General features: G+C 36.3%; 1 protein-coding gene across 2 annotated transcripts in view; it reads right to left on the bottom strand.

The window, feature by feature from the left end:
- Positions 1-2262: 2262 nt before the first annotated feature.
- dscama (Down syndrome cell adhesion molecule a) overlaps positions 2263-22336 on the bottom strand; it is a 101831-nt gene continuing 81757 nt past the window's right edge. The window contains exons 17-33 of one of the 2 annotated variants that reach the window (XM_051121013.1): positions 21665-21905; positions 21200-21346; positions 15788-15943; positions 15503-15636; positions 15092-15245; positions 13142-13259; positions 12149-12309; positions 11934-12032; positions 11247-11435; positions 10858-11148; positions 10601-10777; positions 10380-10410; positions 7746-7861; positions 7476-7667; positions 7198-7395; positions 6717-7019; positions 2263-3960 (exon numbers count right to left, since the gene is read on the bottom strand). In XM_051121013.1, the coding sequence (XP_050976970.1) occupies positions 3611-3960; positions 6717-7019; positions 7198-7395; positions 7476-7667; positions 7746-7861; positions 10380-10410; positions 10601-10777; positions 10858-11148; positions 11247-11435; positions 11934-12032; positions 12149-12309; positions 13142-13259; positions 15092-15245; positions 15503-15636; positions 15788-15943; positions 21200-21346; positions 21665-21905 (3057 nt within the window). In that variant the 3' untranslated portion in view covers positions 2263-3610. The remainder of the gene's footprint in view (positions 3961-6716; positions 7020-7197; positions 7396-7475; positions 7668-7745; positions 7862-10379; positions 10411-10600; positions 10778-10857; positions 11149-11246; positions 11436-11933; positions 12033-12148; positions 12310-13141; positions 13260-15091; positions 15246-15502; positions 15637-15787; positions 15944-21199; positions 21347-21664; positions 21906-22336) is intronic. The other variant, XM_051121014.1, reaches the window with a different exon arrangement.

Here is a 22336-nt window from a genome sequence, read left to right as displayed (position 1 = left end):
CAAAATTAGAATAGTAAACAAAAGATGAAAACAACGCAATTAATTGTTTTCCAGCCAACTGACTTCAGGTAGAGAATGTACTCTTAAATTACGGAAGAGTATTTGCATTTTCGAGTAGGTTCGCTCGGGAATTTCTAGTGATGGTATAATTTATGTTTTTAAGTTTCTTCGTGTAACATTAACCACAGACTCCGAAATCGCTATTGCAAAATCTATAAAAAATAAGGAACCATAGTTTTGTCCTTCAGATTGACAATGTAGTTTACAGCTCTGGTGTGATCAAAATAAAAATGTGCTATTTTTTATTACCACACTTTTTTATAAGAACCCATTAAATAAGAAAGGTGAAAACTGATAGGAAAGATTATTAAACCTTCTTACTGTTTAAATAAGATTTCATATTAATACAAATTTACACTAGTAACTGCTATTTTGATAGAAACTAGGTCGACCATTTACAATTTTACAAAATGAGTTGTAAAAACAGTTTTTATGCTTAATTTCATGTGTTGCAAATGATTGAATTATAGAATTATGTCACAAGACCAGATCCAGAATCAAATCACATATTTTTTTTACAAATAAATAGGCAACAGCATTTAAAAATATGAGGGCATGTGTTGCTGACTTTGTATAAGAAATTAGTTTTGTCTATGTATATATATATATATATATATATATATATATATATATACATACACACACACAATATATTATTGCTTTGTTCGGTGAAAAGTCATCTCTGAATCAGGAGAGAAATATGCACTGTTATAACACTGTTTACAAAGGAAAACAGTCAAAAAGTTGGACATTGCAACATTTTCACTGGAGGAAGCATTATTAAGGATTATGTATTATGGGTATTTTAGCAAGATGCGATAGTTTAAAGTTAAAATGTCTTAAAGATGAATTTGTGCTTTGTTCATACAAACACATTTCTTTTTACTTCACAGGATGTTAACTGATGGACTGAAGTCACATTGTGGATTATTGTAATGTTTTTATCAGCTGTTTGGACTCATTCTGATGGCACAAATTCATTGGTGAGCAAGTGATGTAATGCTAAATTTCTCCAAATCTTTTCCGGTGAAGACACAAACTCATCTACATTTTGGATGGCCTGAGAGTGAGTTCATTTTCAGCAAATATTCATCTTCAGGTGAACTGTTCATTTATTGCACATCTATTTTGACTTTTTTCCAGTCCGTTGCTATGTCAATCATTACTAAATTTGTGAGTGATAATTCAGCGGATTCCCATATTTAACTGCAGTTGTTACTCCTGAAAAGCCAGCATATACCATATGTGACCCTGGACCATAAAACCAGTCATAAGGGTCAATTTTTTGAAATTGAGATTTATACATCATGAATAAATGAGCTTTCCATTGATGTATGGTTTGTTAGGATAGGACAATATTTGACCGAGAAAAATCTAAATATTGAGAAAATTGCCCTTAAAGTTGTCCAAATTAAGCACTTATCAATGCATATTACTAATCAAAAATTAAGTTTTGATATATTTATGGTAGGAAATGTACAAAATATCTTCATGGAACATGATTTTTGGCATTAAAAAAAATTTATAATGTTGACCCATGCAGTGACTTGTGCTACTTATTACTGGTTTTGTGGTCCAGTGTCACATACATAATACCTTTCAGTTCAGCAATTTTGTGGCTTCCAATGCACTGATTATTTCCATTGTGAAATGGACTATTTATGTTGCGGTTTATTTCAGTTTCGTTGTGACTATAACTTTTGTTTGCATTGCTAATGTTCTGTTGTCCCCCTTGGGTCACCGTAGCTGAGGAAAATCAGCACACCAACAAGAAAAGGAAAGTTCTTCTTTCTCTCATGAGGACGTGTGGTTCTGCTTTCATTGTGTTCCTGCTGAGCTCTGTCTTTCATTCGAGTATGATTTCCAAATCTAAATGTCTCTAGTCGTCATCCAGATGATACAGTGAACAGTGATTCTGTCTTTGCTGTGATTAAACCAATAGTTCACCCAAAATGAAAATCATTTACTCACCCTGATGTCGCTCCAAACTCTGTAAGACTTTCTTTGTTCTGTGGAACGCAAAAGAAGAAACGCTGAAGCTTTGTAACGACATAAATGGAGTGAATTATTGCGTTAAGTTCTCTCTGAAGTGAATCCCATCTCGGTTTGGATATTAAGCTGTTCATTTTCGCCGTTCATCACGTACGCACAGCTCCCTTTATATCCCACAGCAAAATGAAAAGCGTTAACCAAACTGCCAGATTCGTTTGGGGATCAACCTTTTATTAGTCGACAGGATTATCATGGAAAATCTTTTCTGGAGTGTCACAACTGTGAGCACTCTGTTGAAAAAAAAAAGAAAAGAAATAGAAAGAAATATGTGAAAAACAACAAAAGCATTTGTAAATGAGTATAGTGAGGACAATAGATTTATCTAATCAAATATAGCGAAATATCATCTGACAATTCTTCATCATAACTCTCCCTGCAAGACAGTTTGGTGCAGAGCGGCAACAATAACATATTGCTACCATACGGCCCATAATCATACAGAACTGCTTGTGGTTCTTTATGAATATTGTCATAATTGTTATTCATTTAGGGGATCTCTTTAGATTGTCTCAGTTTCCCTGTAGTGCAGCATGTCTGCAATGCAGCAAAAATAAATCTAATGAAGACAAGAGAGAGCGTGCCCTGAAGACACCTTTCTAGTGCACTACACACAGGAGGTGACAGAGCCACACTGTCAGTGCAGTAGGTGGTCCGGTCTCCCCCCATGCAGCATGCTAAATCAACCTTTGCTTCCACCGCAGCTGATTTACACCTGAATCTGGCATTTCATTCGCTCCGGCTCTCAGAAGCTCACGTCATGGGCGAGATACAGTACAGTAGAAAGCAAACGTGGTTCATGGATTTTCATATTGCACCATTAGAGAATGGAACACAAATAATCATCGATCAAGACTTGCTTTTCTAGATTAAACAAGATATGTGCAAACATGACTAAAGGACTTTATTAACCAAATCAAAAAATTTCCCTGTAATACCCACAAATAAAAGTGATTTCTCATTTTATATATATATTTTTTTATATATTTATACTCATAAGAATACGAAATCTTCACATTTGAATATTTTCGTAGTCAAAAAAATTCTGGGCTGGACCCTCCAGCGGTCGGTATTCATACTGTCATCTTCATCTTAAATTGGTTCGTCCTCATGCACTCCCAGGATTTCTTCGAAACGGAACGGTGACGACTTTGGACCAATGGAAATCACTCTCACGCTTTATCTCAAACTAATTACACAAAGAAATTTCAGTAAAAAAAAAAAAAAATAGGTTCCCATTCATTAGTTTGTGCACACTAACTGCTAAAATAAGTAAATTAGTAAATCATCATGGTCATCATAATTAATAATAATAAGAATAATAATAATAAAATCATTTTGGCAATCTCTGGGTGTGTGGAGCTGTCTTTAAGAAGTGAATTCACTGTTTAAAAAAGCATAAAATAAAGCAACTGTTAGGAGTAGAAGTGGAAACGTATATACAACCGCGCATGAAGAGTTCGCTTTTTGCTCTTGATGTTTTATTTTTGTCCGATCTTTGTTATACCAGTGTGTAGGACTTTGCGTAGGGATTGTTGCTCTGTTTTAAGTGTCCTCTGGAGTCCAGCAGTGATTCCTGGGAGGTGCTGATTTTGGCAGCCTGCGCCAAGTCCGTTCCGGCCTCTCTCTGCGGAAGCGTCGAGGCCGTGCCCGGCTGCCACTGCTGCACGTCCCTGCTGGTCGGCACCTCCATGGGCGTCGGCTCCAGCAAGGCGGGGCGCTTCAGCGAGCGAGTCTTCTGCGGCTCCAAACAGGCCTGGCCCATCGCCGCCTCCCGAGACGCTCCCGACACACCCCGGTTCAAAAGGAAGTCCATCCGCAGGTACGGAGGCAGGTGTACGAGCTCCCCTCCTGCAGGAACAAGAAAAACAATTTGTTAGCATGGAATGGTTAAAAAGCATGTTCTATCATGTTGGAACTCCTGTCCCATGGCATCATGGGATAGTAAAGCATTCAACGAATGCAAACTCTTGGCGTAAGTAGTAGGCCATCAAGGTACTTTCCGTCTACTGATTTTGAATACTGTGAATTCTGTCATACTATTTTTTTTACATTTTTATATGTGACCCTGGACAACAAAACATTTTTATTTTAAATTTAATTTTTTTTTTCAAGCTGTTTGGATAGGACAATATTTGGCCGAGATACAACTATTTGAATATCTGGAATCTGAGGGTCCAAAAAAAAAATCGAAATATTGAGAAAATTACCTTTAAAGTAAATAATTGTGACCCCATACAATGTATTGTTGGCTATTGCTACAAATATACCCATGCTACGACTGTATTTATGTCTCTTTTTAGCGCTTTTCAGCATGAGCACCTAATTTTTTCTCTGCAAAAATACCCTTTAACCAGCCCGTTAGCTGGTCTTAGATGATTTAACCTGGTCTCTGAGTTTAACCAAGCTGCTGTTTACCTGGTTTAGCTGGTCTCCCAGTCTGACCAGCTAAGAAGTGCTCAAAACATTTTTGGATACTACAAATTCTGACATGCTGTTTTTCAAACTTACTTTTTACATTCTCTATAGTATGGGAGTAGGCATATTCGAATGCTGTGTTGATGTTTTTTTTTAGCATCTTTCGTCATGAGTACCTAATTTTTTTCCCTGCAAAAAATATACTTTAATCAGCTTGTTAGCTGGTCTTAGATGGTTTAGCCTGGTCTTTGATTCTAGCCAAGCTGCTATTTACCTGGTTTAGCTGGTTTCCCAGTCTGACCAGCTAAGAAATGCCAAAAAAAAAAAAAAAAAGAAACTCTTTTCAACAATTGACTTTTAATGGAGTTTAATGTTAGAATTTTGCTAATCTAACAATGTAATACTCTAAATATCCTAAAATTACACAGCATACAGAAATACTGTGTAAAACTCTCATTTTATTGAGATTGGGCTATGTTTTTTTTTATTACCAATATCACAAATCTATTCTGGAATTGCCTCATTCACAAAGGATACATGCAATTATGCCTTAGATTTTGGTTAAATCTCAGAAGGCAGCCTAATTAAGGCTTTATGTGCAGTCAAATTAGTGAAATTTTGTGGAGAAGAAAGATCCATTGTTGATCATTTCGAAAAGTATTAAGCACAGCTCACAAAGGAGTTGCTTTCAAACCAAGCTGCTTTTTTGTTGGTCAAGCAGCAACCAACTTGAAACTGTTGCAAAATCTGCATTGGAAAATCATTCACACTCATACATAATTTCAGATCGCATGAATTCCTATTGGAATGACTGGATTTCACTTACAAAAACTCACAGAAAAATTATAAATGTGACCTTGCCTTTAGAGTGCATAGAATTCCTTAAATGCTAGCTTCAATTGCTTTTTTACAATTAAAGGAGAAGTCCACTTCCAGAACAACAATTCACAAATAATTTACTCACCCCCTTGTCATGCAAGATGTTCATGTCTTTCTGTCTTCAGTCATGAAGAAAATTTAGTTTTTTTTCTTTTTGAAGGATTTTTCTCCATATAATGGACTTCATTGGTACCCTGATACTGAACTTCCAAAATGTAATTTAAAATGCAGCTTCAACGATCCCAGCCAAGGAAGAAATTTTTAATGCTTTTAAGCACAAAAGCTCGTGTAGCACAGGCTCTGTGATGCTTCATGACGCTACGTACTATTGAATCACGTCGAAAGGTCAGGCCAAATGTAGGCGGAACTACAGACCCAGTGTTTACAAAGTGATTGCGCAAAGACTAAGAAAGTGCAAATAAACGGTGTTTACAAACAAAAAGGTACAACGATGTCCTGCTCTCAAGTTGTAGGATAAAATAAGATGGAATTTTTCGCCATACTCAGTACACAGACAATGATTCGTGATTCGTAGTAGTGATGGGAAGTTCGGATCATTTTAACAACTCGCACCTTTGAGTCTCGTTCAGCAAAATGAATGAATCTTTTTTCGAGTCATTTCATTCATTTTAGCAAAATATAATTAAAATGTTACATGTTACTTCCCTAACACATCTACTGTTTACACAAACGTTGATCACACTACAAACAAGACAAAACTCTAATGACTCGAAAAACCCGAAGACTCGAAACAGGTGAACTAATTCCAGTACAGAACCTAATAGAATGTCGCATGTGCGTGACTGAACGAATCACTTCCCGAGATGACTCGTTCTTCCCGAGTCACATTGAAGATTCGTTCAAAATGAAAGAATCGTTCAAGAACGACCTGTCACTAATTCGCAGCATTGTGGACGCGCATCCCAGAGCCTGTGCTACATGAGCTTTTGTGCTTAAAAAGTATACACATTTTTATTTTTCAAAAAAAATTACCAATCGTTTCGCTAGATAAGACCCTTCTTCCTCAGAGCCCTTTGAAGCTGCATTTAAACTACATTTTGGAAGTTCAAAATCTGGGCACCAATGAAGTCCATTATATGAAGAAAAATTCTGAAATGCTTTCCTCAAAAACCATAATTTCTTTAGGACTGAAGACAGAAAGACATGAACATCTTGGATGACAAGGGGGTGAGTAAATTATTTGTAAATTGTTGTTCTGGAAGTGGAGTTCTCCTTTAACTCAAGGTTACAAGCCGCTTCAATTGGCTGAAATTGAGTTTAGAGTCATTACCTCCCACCAGTCATCTCACCTGGTCTGTGGGCCTTAGGAACGGCCATGTTTATCACCCTGCAGACGTCCTGGGGTTTGGGTGGTGAGGCAGTGAACCTGCAGATGCCTGATTCTGACGGTGTACTGGAGGTTAGACTGTCCGTGTAATCGTTGGTGCCGGCAGTCATCTGCTCTGAGGATGTGTCTGAGATGAAACACTCAGTGATGGTGAACTTGGCGTGTCGTAGCTGTTCCTCCATCTTGGCATGTTCATAAGCTCTTGCCAGCTCCTCGTACGTAGAAGACGCGCTCTCAGTGGAGACCATGCTGCTGCGAGCTCGGTCTGAACACAGCGGGTCAGAACTCATCATTAACTAGCTTGTATTAAGTTTGATATGATACTTGATCAAATTTAGTTACTGATGTAAATATATAACATAATATGTTTTAAATATATGAAGTACCCAACTATAACAAAAAAAGCTCAAGATACATACAGTGTAGGCTAGTAATAGACTGACCTGTATCCTGTGATGGACTGACACTATAGCTGTCGCTTTCTTTGTCCACTGAACCGGCCACTCTGGGCGTTCCCAACCTCCAGTCCGTGCTGAGAGTATGGACGGAGACAGGAGGGTGAGGGCGATTCAGCGTCCACTGACTGGCATAGCGATTACGGGCCGCAGGACCAGCTTTAGCTGTACGGCGAGCGGTTGGATCTGTGGACGGTTATGAAACACTCGGTTAAATAGCATGATTAAATAGTCACTCACATAGTCGAAAAAAGTTTCTTTCGTACTTGACAGACTGCTCTTGCTCGTCCCAGGTCGGACATCAGAGACGTCCACCAGCGGGCCGGTGGCCTGCGACAGAGACTGATAGTGGACGGAGTGCGTGACAGTGGCCGACTTCTGTTTGGCAGTTTCTCCGAAATCGTTATCGGTCAGTAGCACTGTTGATCTGTCGTCTAACAGGGAAGGGAGAGATGGAACTATTAGAGATCCCTATAGTATCATTCTTTCTCAGATGAATGTTTAGGTTTGAATATGATTCAGCGAACACGACTCACCCACTGTTTCCATGGTGTCTCTCTCTTCGATGAGCAGCTGCGCTCTGGGAATGTCGATGTGCATGCGGAGGGTCTGCTGTTGTTTGTTCATGGTATCTGAAGGCCTTGTGTTCTTACTGGAGGAGAACACAAACAAGCCTGTAAATAACATCTCCGCTTGTACAAGGTCAGCATGACACGTGAGCCACCAAAGGAATAGTTCATTATTTGCTCACCCACCTATATGGTTTCTTTCCTCTGTGGAACACAAAATAAGACATTTTGAAGAATTTCCCAGCTGCTGTTTCCATATAATGTAAGAATATGGCAACCAAAAACTGTCAAACTCAATAAAGGACAAGAGAGTCACTGTAAAAAGCATCCTAAATCCTTAAAATCTAATGAAGCAACAGCCTTTTGTGTTTTTTTCATCACACAAATTTATTTATTATCGATTTACTTCTCTATAGTGTTCTAAAAGTGTCTGTACATTGAATCTGTTAAAAAACTGATTCTATTGCTTTGCTTAAGATCTGGTATATGGCAAGTCGTATGAACTGCTCGATACAATTAGATTCATTTGTGCATAATATTCTTTAGAACTATTACAATGAATCTTTTCAAAGAAACTGATTCAGAAGATCTGGAATGACAGAATATTTGGCATATAGTGAGTCATATGAATGACTTGGTGGTTTTTAACAAAATGTTGAGTTTGATTCACTTAAGTTTGATTCATTTGTACATAATATGTTTTGTAGTCATTAGAATGAATCTGTTCAAAGAAACTGATTCTAGTATTTTAGTCTTTTGTTTAAGAAGATCAGGAATATATTGAGTCATATGAACTACTTGGTGCTTGCTTTTTAATGCAGTACTGATAAAGTTTGATTCATTTGTGCATGAACTGTCCATTACAATGAATATGTTCAAAGAAAATTATTCTGCTGTTTTGCTTCAGAAGATCTAGCACAGTGAGTCATATGAATGACTTGAGGGTATTTTTTAACATAATGTTGAGTTTGATTCACTTAAGCTCGATTACTTTGCATATAAAATGCTTTGAAACGTTACAATGAATCTGTTCAAAACACTGATTGTATGGCTTCAGAAGATCTGTTTAAAGAAAATTAGTAGTTTGTCAGCTGTCCTGAACATCTTTCATATGAATGACTTGATGGTGCTTTTTAACAAGATGTTGAGTGTGATTCACTTGTGCATAATATGCTTTGTAACTGTTAGAATGTTAAAAAACTGTTTCTAGTGATTTGTTTAAGAAGATCTAGAATATATTGAGACACATGAACTACTTAGTGCTTGCTTTTTAATGCAGTGTTGACAGAGTTTAAATCATGGACGTTTGATTCATTTGTGCATGAACTGTCCATTACAATAAATATGTTCGAAGAAACTGATTCTGTTTTTTTTTTGCTTCAGAAGAGTTGGAATATAATGAGTCATATGAATGACTTGATGGTACTTTTTAACAAAGGGTTGAGTTTGATTCACTTAAGTTTGATTCATTTGTTCATAATATACTTTGAAACTGTTGGAATGAATCTGTTCAAAACACTGATTCTATTTTATGGCTTCAGTCAATCTGAGAAAGAAACTGGTTCTAGTGTTTTGTTTAAGAAGATCTGGAATATATTGAGTCGTATGAACTACTTGGTGCTTCCATTTCAATGCAGTGCTAATAGAGTTGGATTCATACAAGTTTGATTTATTTGTCCATGAACTGTCCTTTACAATGAATCTGTTAAAAAAAGGATTCTGTTGTTTTTCTTCAGAACATCTGGCAAATAGTGAGTCATATGAATAATTTAATGGTGCTATTTAACATATTGTTGAGTTTGAATCACTTAAGTTTGATTCACTTGTGTATTATATACTTCAGAACCTTTACAATGAATCTGTTTGAAGATTAACTACTTGGTGTTTGCTTTTAAATACAGTGCTGATAAAGTTTGATTCATGAAAGTTTGATTCATTTGTGCATGAACTGTCCATTACAATGAATCTGTTTAAAGAAACTGATTCTGTAGTTTTGCTTCAGAAGATTTGGCATATAGTGAGTCATATGAATGACTTGATGATGCTTTTTGACACAATGTTGAGTTTGATTCACTTAAGTTTGATTAATTTGTGCATAATATGAATCTTGGAGCTTGCTTTTTAATACAGTGCTCACAGAGTTTAATTCATGGACGTTTGATTTATTTGTGGATGAACTGTCTGTTACAATGAATCTGTTCAAAGAAACTGCTTCTGTTGTTTTGCTTCAGAAGATTTGGCATATAGTGAGTTGTACGAATGACTTGATTGTGCTTTTTAAAAAAATGTTGAATTTGATTTACTAATTTAATTCATTTGTGCATATGCTTTGGAGCTTTTATAATGAATCTGTTCAAAACTGATTCTATTGTATTGCTTTAGAAAATTTGGAACGGTGACTTTTGAACTTTTATGATGCTTTTAGTCATTTTGGATCATTATGCTGTTGTTGAACGGAAAAGAGCAGCTCAGAGATTATTCAAAACATCTTATTTTCTGTTGCATAGAAGAAAAAAGATCACATGGGCTTGGAACTAAAAGAGGGCGAATTACAGACTTTCTGTTGTCCAAAACAAAACTGAAAATCATCAAATTGTTTACCTCATAAGCATTTCAGCCAAACTCTTTGCATCTGTGGAACCAAAAAATAAGCTTTATTAACATAACCTGAAAATGGAAGTACTATCGAGTCATGAAAAATAAGGCTGATATGAGTAAAATCTCAAACGGCAACATATGCTGTCTGTGTTTACGCCTACGAATCTACACCTTCTTTTTGAAAATGCTCTGATCTGTAGCTAAGAGCTGTAAAAACATCTGACCCCTGAGCCGCTTCAGCCTCTGCTCTCTCCTCCTCCTCCTCAGCACCATCAGCAGGACGAAGAGCAGCACCATTCCCACCAAAATGCAGGAGATCGTCACCATCATCTTCATCCCCTCGTTGTTGGGTTTCTTCACCGGATCCTTCACCGCTGTCTTCACCAGCGGAGGAATGGTGCCTTTTGCAAACACATTTACTATTTTAAAGCACAAACAAACAATTTGACAATTATTGTAAAAATGATCAAACTTCGCTTACTGCCGTCGTAGTTCAAAGTAGCAAATTTGACACGTTTCTCAGCAAGCCCTGCGCTGTTGTACACCTTCATCTGCAGTTCGTACCAAGTGGCTTCCTGCAGGTCCAATAGGTTGAAGCTCTTCGTAAGAGACGTGCGCTTCACTTTGGTCCACACAGGGCTGTCCAAAGGACGATATTCCAGAGTGAAGGAGGTGATTGGACAACCGCCATCATTCCAGCCAATCAGATTGAGCTTGACGCACGTTCCGTTAATGCTATTAAACAGCTCCTGCTCTTTGGAGAACTGTGGCTCTGTGATGAGGATGAAGAAGAACAGTGTTCAGAATCACTATTTTGAGCAATTAGACACCATTATTTATGAAATTGGATTTATAAAACAAAATGCACACCTTTCCCATGAGTCTTTGCTTCAATTATCTCACTGATTCGGCCTGGACCAACTGCATTCTGTGCTGTTAGCGTGAACTTATACCAGGTGCCGCAATTGAGGTTCTCCAGTCGGTAAGAACGCTCACTAGGACTGATAGAAATACTTCCCCACTTTTCACTGTTGTCCTCTGAGTATTGCAGAATATATCCTGCATGAAGACAGGCACAGAATTAATTCATAAAAACAAATCTCGGTTTTGATTATGATTCTAAACTGAGTGTCATTTTTTTAAAGCAACGCAATCGGACCCATTTGTTCGGGTGCACTTTATATCCAGCTCATCCACATCAGTTGCTATAGTAATGACTTTTCTTCCACACCAGCATAGTTGCTGTTAGTGTGACAAGGGTGGATGGATTGTAGACACTGCTGTATCTTAAACATTAAAACATGTTTTCAGGTGAATATCTTTTCAGGAAAATATCTGATTTGAATTGGATTTTAAACCACCCACAAATGTTTGGACTGGGTGTCTAAAATGATTAAAAACACATTTAATTAGTTTTTTGCCATTCGGGGTACAACATACTAAATGGATTTAAATAAAGATTTTTACTTAAATCATAATCAGTGATTGCATTTTATTCTTTTTTTTCTGTTTTGTTTTTCTCCAACAGGAAAACAGCTGAAGGTGGAAGCGGCTCACCTCTAATGGAGCTTCCACCGTTGTCTCCTGGTATCCAGGACACAGTAATGGATGTGGTGGTTGTCTTGGTCACAGTGAGACGAGGTTGGTCAGGGGGGACTGAAAATGATATTTATACAGTGAGAAACACTGCGGAATAACTCAGAGGAAATGAAACTGACACATAGAGAAGGCTACACAGAACGTGACCATCCTGCCCGACTCGTACATCTCACCTTGAACCTGAAGGTTCAGAATTATTTCGTCCGTTCCCCAGTTATTGCTGGCAACACATGTGTAATACCCAGAATCCTCTGCTTTCACGGTCTTAATGACAAAGCTGCCATTTCCATGGATACTGCGTCTTCCATCAATGACCGCAGGGGCCGGGCTCCCACTGGTGAGAAACAGTGTGAATCGTCAATAAAGAGGGCAGAGTTTGACATTTCCCAGCATTCCCTAGTGACTGATTCTTCTCATAGGTATTCAGATGCTTGTGTTTGCTCTTAACGAAAGGCTAGAGCTGCAATGCAGCATGTTTTCACTATATTATACTGAATTCAGCATATGCATTGTTATGTTTGTCTTAAAGGGAACACTGGATACAAAATTCACTTTTACGTGGTGTTTGCATATAAATATATCTTAGCAGTGTGTGGACACAACCACCCTACAATGCTAAAAATCCATTTACCCCTTTTTTTAACCCCCCAAAAAGCTAAACAGTCTCAATTATGAAGCTGTTTTGATTTTCATCATACTGCTCAGGCGCTGCCCACAACCACTGATGGACTGTTCCGTATTAGCATATTTCCACCCTCAACCAGCTGTACATGTCCGCCATTTTTCCACGCTCGAGCAGCTGTAGCAACAACAATGTCTTGTAAGCAATGCAGGTGTTTGGATGTAAAAGTGAACATAAGTATTTTTTCCCTGACATCAAAGCCACTGAGGACGCAGTGGATTAGTTTTGTTGTTAATGGTAACGCGCCACCAAGTACACAAAAAACGGAAGAGAATGGTGGGGTAAGCAGAACTCATTATCATTTAAAGAGACAAGCACCGAAACAAGTCGCTGAGAACAGAGCTTTTTTTGACAAGGTAAAAAGGGTGTTGTTTTACACGACCATTGAGGAATCATACCAACTTGTGGAAAATGTGCATCCAATGTCCCCTTTAAATTATGTTTATTTATATTTACAAATTATGTAAATAACAGGTTTATTTACCTCTCTTTCAGCCATTTAATGGCAGGAGGCGGGTCTCCGACCGCCCTGCAGGGTAAAACAACATCCCTCATCCATGGCGTTGTAACAGTTCCACTGAAGGTGAGGATTTTGGCAGGAGCTGTTTAAAAAAAACACCATAATTGATTATTTTATTTATTTATGAAAGCTTTATAAATCACAACTTTGGTGCAGAACACAATTGTTGCAAATTACACCATTTTGCACTACCATTTAAAAGTTTGGGGTCAGTATTTTATTTATTTTTAAAAGAATGTAATAGTTTCATTGAATTGGGATGCAATAAATTGATCAATTAAATTAAAGGCATTTATAATGTTACAAAAGATTCCTCTTTCTATTCCAACTTTTCATTCATCAAATAATCCTAAAAAGTGTGACATAATATCTACAAAAATATTAAGCAGCTCAACTGTTTTCAACATTTAAATCATGTTTCTTAAATAGCAACACTAAAGACTAGAGTAGTGGCTCCTTAAAATTCTGCTTTTTAAAATTATTTAAATAAAAAAAATATTTATTTTATTTTGTAATAATTATTTTAAATTGTAATAATATTTCACAATATTACTGTTTTTACTGTATTTTTTTAAACAAATAAATGCCTTGATGAGCATAAGTATCTTTTTTCAAAAACATTTAAAAATCGTACCGACCCCAAACTTTTCAACAGTAGTGTTTGCTAAACATGTGTGAAGTTACTGCACTAGATAGAAGAATATCAGCTCAAATGCAGTTTATTTTACAAAAAGACAAAATGTTTCATTAAAAGATATTTTAAAAAATGATTGGGAATGAAAATAACTTAATTAAAAGTAATTGCAAAAATGGCTCAGAAAAGTAAAGTTAGATTTGCTAAAAGCTCCTGCAGCATTTGTTCGCAGATGGTTTAATGTTAACTGGTTTAATATTTTTACTGCAATGACTTTCAGATGTTTTAAAATGTACTTAAGTCCCTAAATACCTTTAGGGGCCTCTGTATGTTTCATGATAATTTTACACTTTGGTGTATTTTGTATCTTAAAGGGATAGTTTGCCAAAAAATGAAAATTCTGCCATTAATTACTCACCCTCATGTCGTTCCAAACCTGTAAGACCTTCGTTCCTCCTCAGAACACAAATTAAGATATTTTTGATGAAATCCGAAAGCTTTCTGACCCTGCATAGACAGCAATGCAACTGACACGTTCAGGGCCCAGAAAGGTAGTAAGGACATCATTAAAATAGTCCATGTGACATCAGTGATTCAACCTTAATTTTATGAAGCTACGAGAATACTTTTTGTGCACAAAGAAAACAAAATTAACAACTTTATTTAACAATTTCTTCTCTTCTGTTTCAAACTTCACAAGAGTGAACAGGGTCAGAAAGCTCTTGGATTTCATCAAAAATACCTTAATTTGTGTTCAGAAGATGAACGAAGGTCTTTTGGGGTTGGAACAACATGAGAGTGAGTAATTAATGACAGAATTTTCATTTTTGAGTGAACTATCCCTTTAAGATTGCTCATGGCTTATTTTCATGCTCCTCATGGGAAGGCACACAAGATCTCAAAATACAACTAATTAGTCCAGAATGATTCATTTACAAAATTAATGAATAAGAGGTTTAACTTAAAAACATCCGCCTGAAACCAAAGATCAGTTGCACTATTAAAAATAAAGGTGCTTAAAAGGTTCTTCACAGTGATGCCCTAGAAAAAACATTTTTGGATCCACAAAGAACAATTCAGTCAAAGATTTGTTAAAAAAAAACATGTCTTTCTTACCTTTTTAAAAAAACCTTCAAAAAACCTTTTGTGAAAGAGAAAGGTTCTTCAGATGTTAAAGGTTCTTTATGGAACCATTTAGACAAAAAAGGTTCTTCTATGGCATCGTGAAGCACCTTTATTTTTAAGAGTGTGCTTTGCTTCTGAGGAACGAATGGGCTCACCTTTGGCCAGAGGTTCCACGGTGATGACATCACTGCTGTTCCCCCGGCCGGCCGCAGTCACCGCCATCACCCAGATACTGTACTTCCTGTTGCGACTGAGATTGTGAACCCGATGCAGGAACTCATCCGGGGCCACTTCAAACTCGCTGACCACCTGAACGAGTCCCAAAATAAATGATTGCTGGTTAGTTTCATCGGTTCACAGATTGACAGGTTGACGCAGCTTGCGTCAGATAGTTCTCACAGTTTAAACTGGGAAAGGAGAAGCTATTTAAACATCACCTTTAGCTCGATGACACAGTACTGGCTCTGCGCGAAAATGCTTTGCACTTCCACACGCTGTTTAACACTGTCTTAATAGCCAGCCTGATATCTCTCCTGTTAGTATGAGAGCAGTTGGCTGAGTCTTACCATGGGATACGAGCTGGAACAGAAGACTGTGTATTTCCTAATGACGCCATTCAGCTTCAGCGGAGGGAGCCAAGAAACGTACACCACAGAGCTGGAGGCTGCAGCTGCCTTCACCCCGCCGGGCGGACCTGGCACTGCAGAGAAAAGATTCAGGCTGTTTGGAGACATCTTTGCTAACTTTTTTGGCTAACAGATTGGCAAACAGAAGAACAGAATTTGACAGCAGTGACGCTCCACAACAGAAAATCTTTTTTTGGTCAAAAAATGGACATCTGTCTGTCATACCATCCTCTTTGGTGCGGATGTAGATCTGGTCACTGCGTACTCCGTCTCCTGCTCTGGTGAAGGCCAGCACTTGGATACTGTAGTTGGTGTATTTCTCCAGACCCTCCAACTCCAGCTGGGCCTTCTGGGTAGTGACGTTTCTGATTTCCCCTAGTTCTGTAGTGGCATAAACAACAAGAATTTCTTTCTTTCAAGATCTTTCTTAAGACTTACTGTCAACTGATATAATAGCTGAAAGGTAAACACAATACTACTGAGCGACAGCCAATGAGATTTCGAAATTTAAACGGGTCATGACATGAGAAACCAAATTTCCCTTGATCTTTTAACATAGAAGAGGTCTTTGTATGCTTAATACAACCTGCAAGTTTCATAACTTAAAATGTCCTCATCATCAGTAAAAAAGAATTTGTGTAATAACAAATGGCTCATCTGGATCTGAGGTGCCAGGTTACATCACCCGGGCACAGTTGTTTGCATAAACGCTGCCTCCAGAGCAAGACATTGATGAATAGACTTCTTTTAACCATGGGCCCTGCCCACTGTTGTTCAGTTGCTTAACGGCCGATACCTGAATATGAATGTGAGTATTCAGTATTGTGAGTATTGTCACGTCAGACGAAAACAGAAATTACAATCACTTCCGCTGTCTTGTCTATAGTGGATACAGTACACAGATGCACGTTCAGTTTTTGACACAGTCCATGCTCTTGAGTCTGTCGTCAATAGGATAAATGGAGCAAATGAACGTTCGCTTTGATGCATTTGGTTTAAACAGCTTGTTTGCGTCTTTGTACAAATATAAAAGGATCCCAGCATTAGGAACAAGTGGATAGTGTATTTGTAATTGTATCCTGGCATCCTGAGGATTGTTGGGAGCATGTTTTGTAAATGAGACAAAGAAACATTTGTTGAAAGATGAAGTGGTACTAAATCTGACTGCAGCTGCATCACAAACTGTAAGTAAACTGTATGATTTCATAATGCTTTGTCTGGAAATGATGGTTATGTTAGGGTCAGAATGAGGGTTGAAAATAATCATATTTCCACATATTCGTTTTGTGTGTGTGTGTGTGTGTGTGTGTGTGTGTGTGCAAAAACTTCTGAAATTATCAGTAAACCTCAAGGAACATATTAAAATAAAACAAAATAAAAAAATCCATGACATGACCACTTTAACTGAACATGGAATTTATACAATATCTACAAAAGAAATGCAAATTTAACCCTGACATAAGAAATAACAGTCAGAAAAAAATACACACTGATGAAATAGTACAGTGTTTTGAACCTTTAGACAAAATATAAACAGACAATTCCAAAATTCATATAATATATTTGATACACCAGGCTTTTATGGCTCTGACAGAATGTGGAACTTACAGTAAAGGAAAAAAACTCAAATTCAAAAACCCAAACTAAGCAAAAATATGCAATTTAGTGCAGACATTTGTTTTTCTATTATATTAAAAGGCCTTTTACTAGCTAAATAGTATGAATTATAAATAAGAGGGCAGAAGGCATGTAGTAGATTGTGTACAACAGGGTTTCCAGTGAAGTTTTGATCATGTTGGTAATTAAGGAGGTGTTTACATGACATCATTTTCAACTAAAAATGGAAAACTTTTTTATGTGTTTTGACCAGCGATAATACTGTACTGGTGTGAAATTATGATATTGTGGTAAAACTGGAGAGAAAAACATTGGTCCTATAAAATAAACCGCTGTATGACTATTGCTGGTGCAAAAAGGTGCTCGGAGATTAACTTAAAAGGATAATTCACCTAAAAATGAAAATTCTGTCATTTACTCTATAAAAAAATAACAAACAGTTGCTGATATGCGAGAATAGCCAACTAGTTGACTAACCGGAAATGCTGCTGCTGGATGACACTGGAAATACTAGTCGACTAGTCGAAATTTTAGCATTTTAAATGTTACTTTTTGATATCTGGAGTGGATAACAAATTCATTTATTTTGCACCTCATACTCCGCATGTATGTGTTTTTTTCCGTGTCACTTAGAAATGTCAGCTTGAAGTCAAAAGTTTACATACACCTTGCAGAATCTGCGAAAATGTTAATTATTTTACCAAAATAAGAGGAATTATACTAAATGCGTGTTATTTTTTATTTAGTACTGACCTGAATACGATATTTCACAAAATAGACGTTTACATATAGTCCACAAGAGAAAATAATAGTTGAATTTATAAAGAATGACCCAGTTCAAAAGTTTACATACACTTAATTCTTAATACTGTGTACCTGAATGAGCCACAGTTGTTGTTTTTTTGTTGTTGTTGTTGTTTACTGATAACACGTCCTTTGTTTGTCCTGAACAGCTAAACTGTCCGCTGTTCTTCAGAAAAAATCCCTCCGGTCCCACAAATTCTTAGTTTTTTTTTTAGCATTTTTGTGTATTTGAACACTTTCCAACAATGACTGTAGGACAATTGAGGAACTCATATGCAACTATTAGAGAAGGTTCTAAACGCTCACTGATGCTCCAGAAGGAAAAACGATGCATTAAGAATTTTTTTGGAATTTGAAGATCAGGGTAAATTTAACTTATTTTTACTTCTGGGAAACATGTAAATATCTTCTGTAGCTTCTGAAGGGCAGTACTAAATGTGTAAAATATGATATTTTGGCAAAATAAGAAAAATCTACATTTTGTTCAAAAGTTTTCACCCCCCCGGCTCTTCATGCACTTCATGCACTGAAGCCTCTGTGAACGTTTTAACCTTCTGTAATAGTTGCATATGAGCCCTTTAGTTGTCCTCAGTGTTAAAAGATGAATCTCAAAATCATAGTCATTGTTGGAAAGATTTTTAAACACACAAAAATGCCTAATAAAATTTGCATTTTCATTCAGCAAGTTAACAGCTTTTGTTGCCGTCAGTATTGTAAAGTTTAACGGTTTGATGGAAAATAAAAACAACTCGAATAATAAGGTATCTGAGATTATTTGACTGTTTGATTCATAGATGTCTTCTGAGGGTTTCTTACATTTAGACTAGCTGACTAGTTGGTTACAACTGTCCATTTAAACGACTTTGAAATTAGTAGCCGCGCACATAACTATCCATCTTATTTTTACCGTAAGAGTGGATGCGCCATTTGTAAATTTTATGGGTGTGGCTTCCAGTCTCATCCACGTCTAACTATTTTTAGCTGTACAAAACAGCTTGTTTTGCTGCCTGATATTGCAAATTGGTGTGTCTTATTATTTTTAATGTGTTATCTTAATTATAAACACACTGGTTTGTGGTGCAAACAGTTTTACCATTTACTGCACGTTGTGAACCGGAAGTCTTCTTTTGTGTGAAACAGAAGACAAGAAATCCATACAAGATTGGAACATGAAGGTCAGTAAAAAAAAAAAAAAAAAAAAAAAAAAAAAAAAAATCATTACTGGGTGAACTATCCCTTTTGTTAGTCAAAAGAATAATACAAATTGTATGATATGACTTCTTTAACAGCTCTTTCTCCAGGAATTCGTCATTGTATAATTAAATAATGAACAATGTACACGCATGCAGTATATAGGGCAGATACTGAAACTGTCTGCAGCTATCCAGCAAAGTTGCAAGTTTTAAATTTTTAATGTCTCCATTTTTTCCTGCTATCTATCATTCCCTTAGTGCTCTAGCTGCTGCTTTTGGATGGAAAGGGGCCGCTGTCTTTTGCTGCTCGGTGCTGAATTTTGTCCCCGAGTTGCCCGCGCTGAATTCTGCTGCTTCATAATAAGGCAATTTATAAGCAAATAGCTCCTGGAAAGAGCCGGATCGACATAATGTGTGCTGTGAGTTTGTTCTACTGAGCACAAGTTGATCGAGAGCCATAAAGCAACCAATTAAACAGGTGTGCAGAATGTGTTATGTTGCTCTCTGGTTTGTGTGCTGCAGCGCTGACTGATCGATTAACTAACCTCACCGTCTAAATCACTCATGAGAGGCCTATTCAGACAAAGGCCTACTTAAGTATGCATGCTGGCACAACACTTATGAAAAGAGACTATTGCTGAATTGCAAAATGCATGTACTGCATTGGTGTAGTGTAGTATGTATTTTTCAGCATGTAGTAAGCCAGCATGCCAGTACTGCATGTAAATATTGAGCCCTTGCATAGCTGCATGTATTGATATCACAGACCTGGTTGTGGATAACATTATCCCAAAAAGCATACTTTGAAAAATGTAATAAAATCAAATTAATAAAATTTGAAAATAGCATGCTAATATGCTATGATTTGGGATGCAATATTAATCTGTCACACTGCATAATATACACTATATAATATACCTTTTCAAGTAAATGAAACTTAATACCAATATGCATAATGCCTATATGTGAATATTGTTGTTCAGTTTTTTTGGCTTCAAAAGGAAGAATTCCCAGTTGAAAAGGTGTATTCTGCCCCCTAGTGGTCAATGGGTGTAAAATATTTCTAATAATATTACTATTACTACTACTACTACTACTACTACTACTACTGTGATATATAATAATATATCTGTATAATCTCTCTCTTTATATATAATATAATGTATCTCTCTGACACACACACATATATACAGTACATAATATATTATATTATTTATAATTAATATGTGTGCGTATATATATATATATATATATATACACATGAATTATAAAATATATATACACATGAATTATAAAAAACAATAAAATATAATGAAATATATATATTTTTTCATTATATTTTGTTATTATCTTTGTTATTTAAAATTACTGTGTGTGTATATATATATATGCAGAAATTGCAATGTATTGTTAATTATTCAAATTTTATGTATTTTATGTATATATTCTTTTTCTGTATATAATCATTATTTATTATTTATACAGTATATATAGTATTACAGTGTGTATATATAGTATAAAATAAATTGCTATTTATTATTTATTTTTACTATATATATATATATATATATATATATATATATATATGCATAAATTACAATTTATTGTTTATTATTCAAATTTTATGTATTTTTATATTTTATGTATATACTCTTTTTCTGTATAAAATGATCATCATTTATTATTTTTTTATTTATATTGTATATATAGTATTACAGTGTGTGTGTGTGTGTGTGTATATATATATATATATATATATATATATAGTATAAAATAAATTGCTTTTTTTTAATTATTATGTATTTTTACTATATACACACACACACACATATATAATTCTTTAATACGATATATACATGTAATATTGTTCATATATATATTGTTAATATATATGTTAACATACTTTAATTTTATTCAGATTTTATGGTCTATATCCTAGGATATTTTAGCATAATATAAGATGCTTCAGATATAAATGTCTACAAAATGAAAGTAATGCTATTTCAGGCACATTTAACTGTACCTCCATCTAGTAGATTGGCCCAGTAGATGATACGGAAACCCTGCAGAACGCCATTGAGAGCTTCTCTGGATGGAGTCTGCCAGGACAAAGAGATGCTCTCAGGGGAAGCAGCGCTGGCCAGAACCTTCTCTGGAGCTCTGCTGGGTACTGAGAGAAATAAGTGAAATATAGAAAAATCAGTTCATAAATAGCCTCTTTACTAATTGGCTTAGAAAATGTACAGCAAGTGTGAAAGAAACTGAAACTGATGAATTAAGTTCAATTGGGTTGACAGTCCTTACAGCAGTTTTAAGCGCTGCAAACTTTTCCAGTAGCCATTAGATGGCAGCAAATATTACAAATGTGCTTGGCGCATATCATGGTATTTTTGATGGGTAGTTTTTAAAGACATAATTGAAGCTTTAAAAACTTAACATTGAGGAACTTTTTTGTTGCTGCATCATGTGAATGATTACAATGGCTTACCGTCCTCCATTGTTGTGGCCCGGACCTCACTGGAAGCCGGTCCAGGACCAGCGCTGTTACTGGCCTGCACTACCACCTCATATTCTGTAAACTTCTTGAGGTTGTTGAGGCTCAGGGACTCCGTCTCTCCCGTGGCCTCCATACTGATGCAGACGAACTGGTGGCTGCCATTGATGGAGTGTTCTCGATGACACACCTGATAACCCCTGATCACGCCGTTCTGGAGATGTTTCAGCGGTGCCTACAGATAATGACCTCAGTTATTGATATGCACTCTTAAAAAAGTTCTTTAGTTAATGATTTCATGAAGAACCTTTAACATCCATGGAGCCTTTCCATTACACAATTTACACTAGTGCGTTTTTTTATTTAAAACGGTGTTGTAAAATGAAAACAATCTTCATCTACACTGGCATTTTCACTGCGTTTTAGAAACTATCTCCATCCACAAACAAAAACACATGTCAGATGACCATTCATAATGAGCATGATGTTATTGTTTACATGGTCATCAAGGATACACAGAGCGAATGTGGGCAGCCATGCCATCATTTTCCAAAAGTCTTCAGTTTGGTCCGTTTACACTGAAACGCAACCCCGGAGTTTTCAAACGAAAAAAAGGTCTGCAGCATTTTCAAAAGTCTAAGTTTTCAAAGTGAGAAAACGGCAGAG

Source organism: Labeo rohita, chromosome 10 (assembly GCF_022985175.1).
Source record: "Labeo rohita strain BAU-BD-2019 chromosome 10, IGBB_LRoh.1.0, whole genome shotgun sequence".
NCBI classification, from domain to species: domain Eukaryota; kingdom Metazoa; phylum Chordata; class Actinopteri; order Cypriniformes; family Cyprinidae; genus Labeo; species Labeo rohita.
Note: the sequence above shows the minus strand (reverse complement) of the source record. Positions and strands in the feature narration are given on the sequence as shown.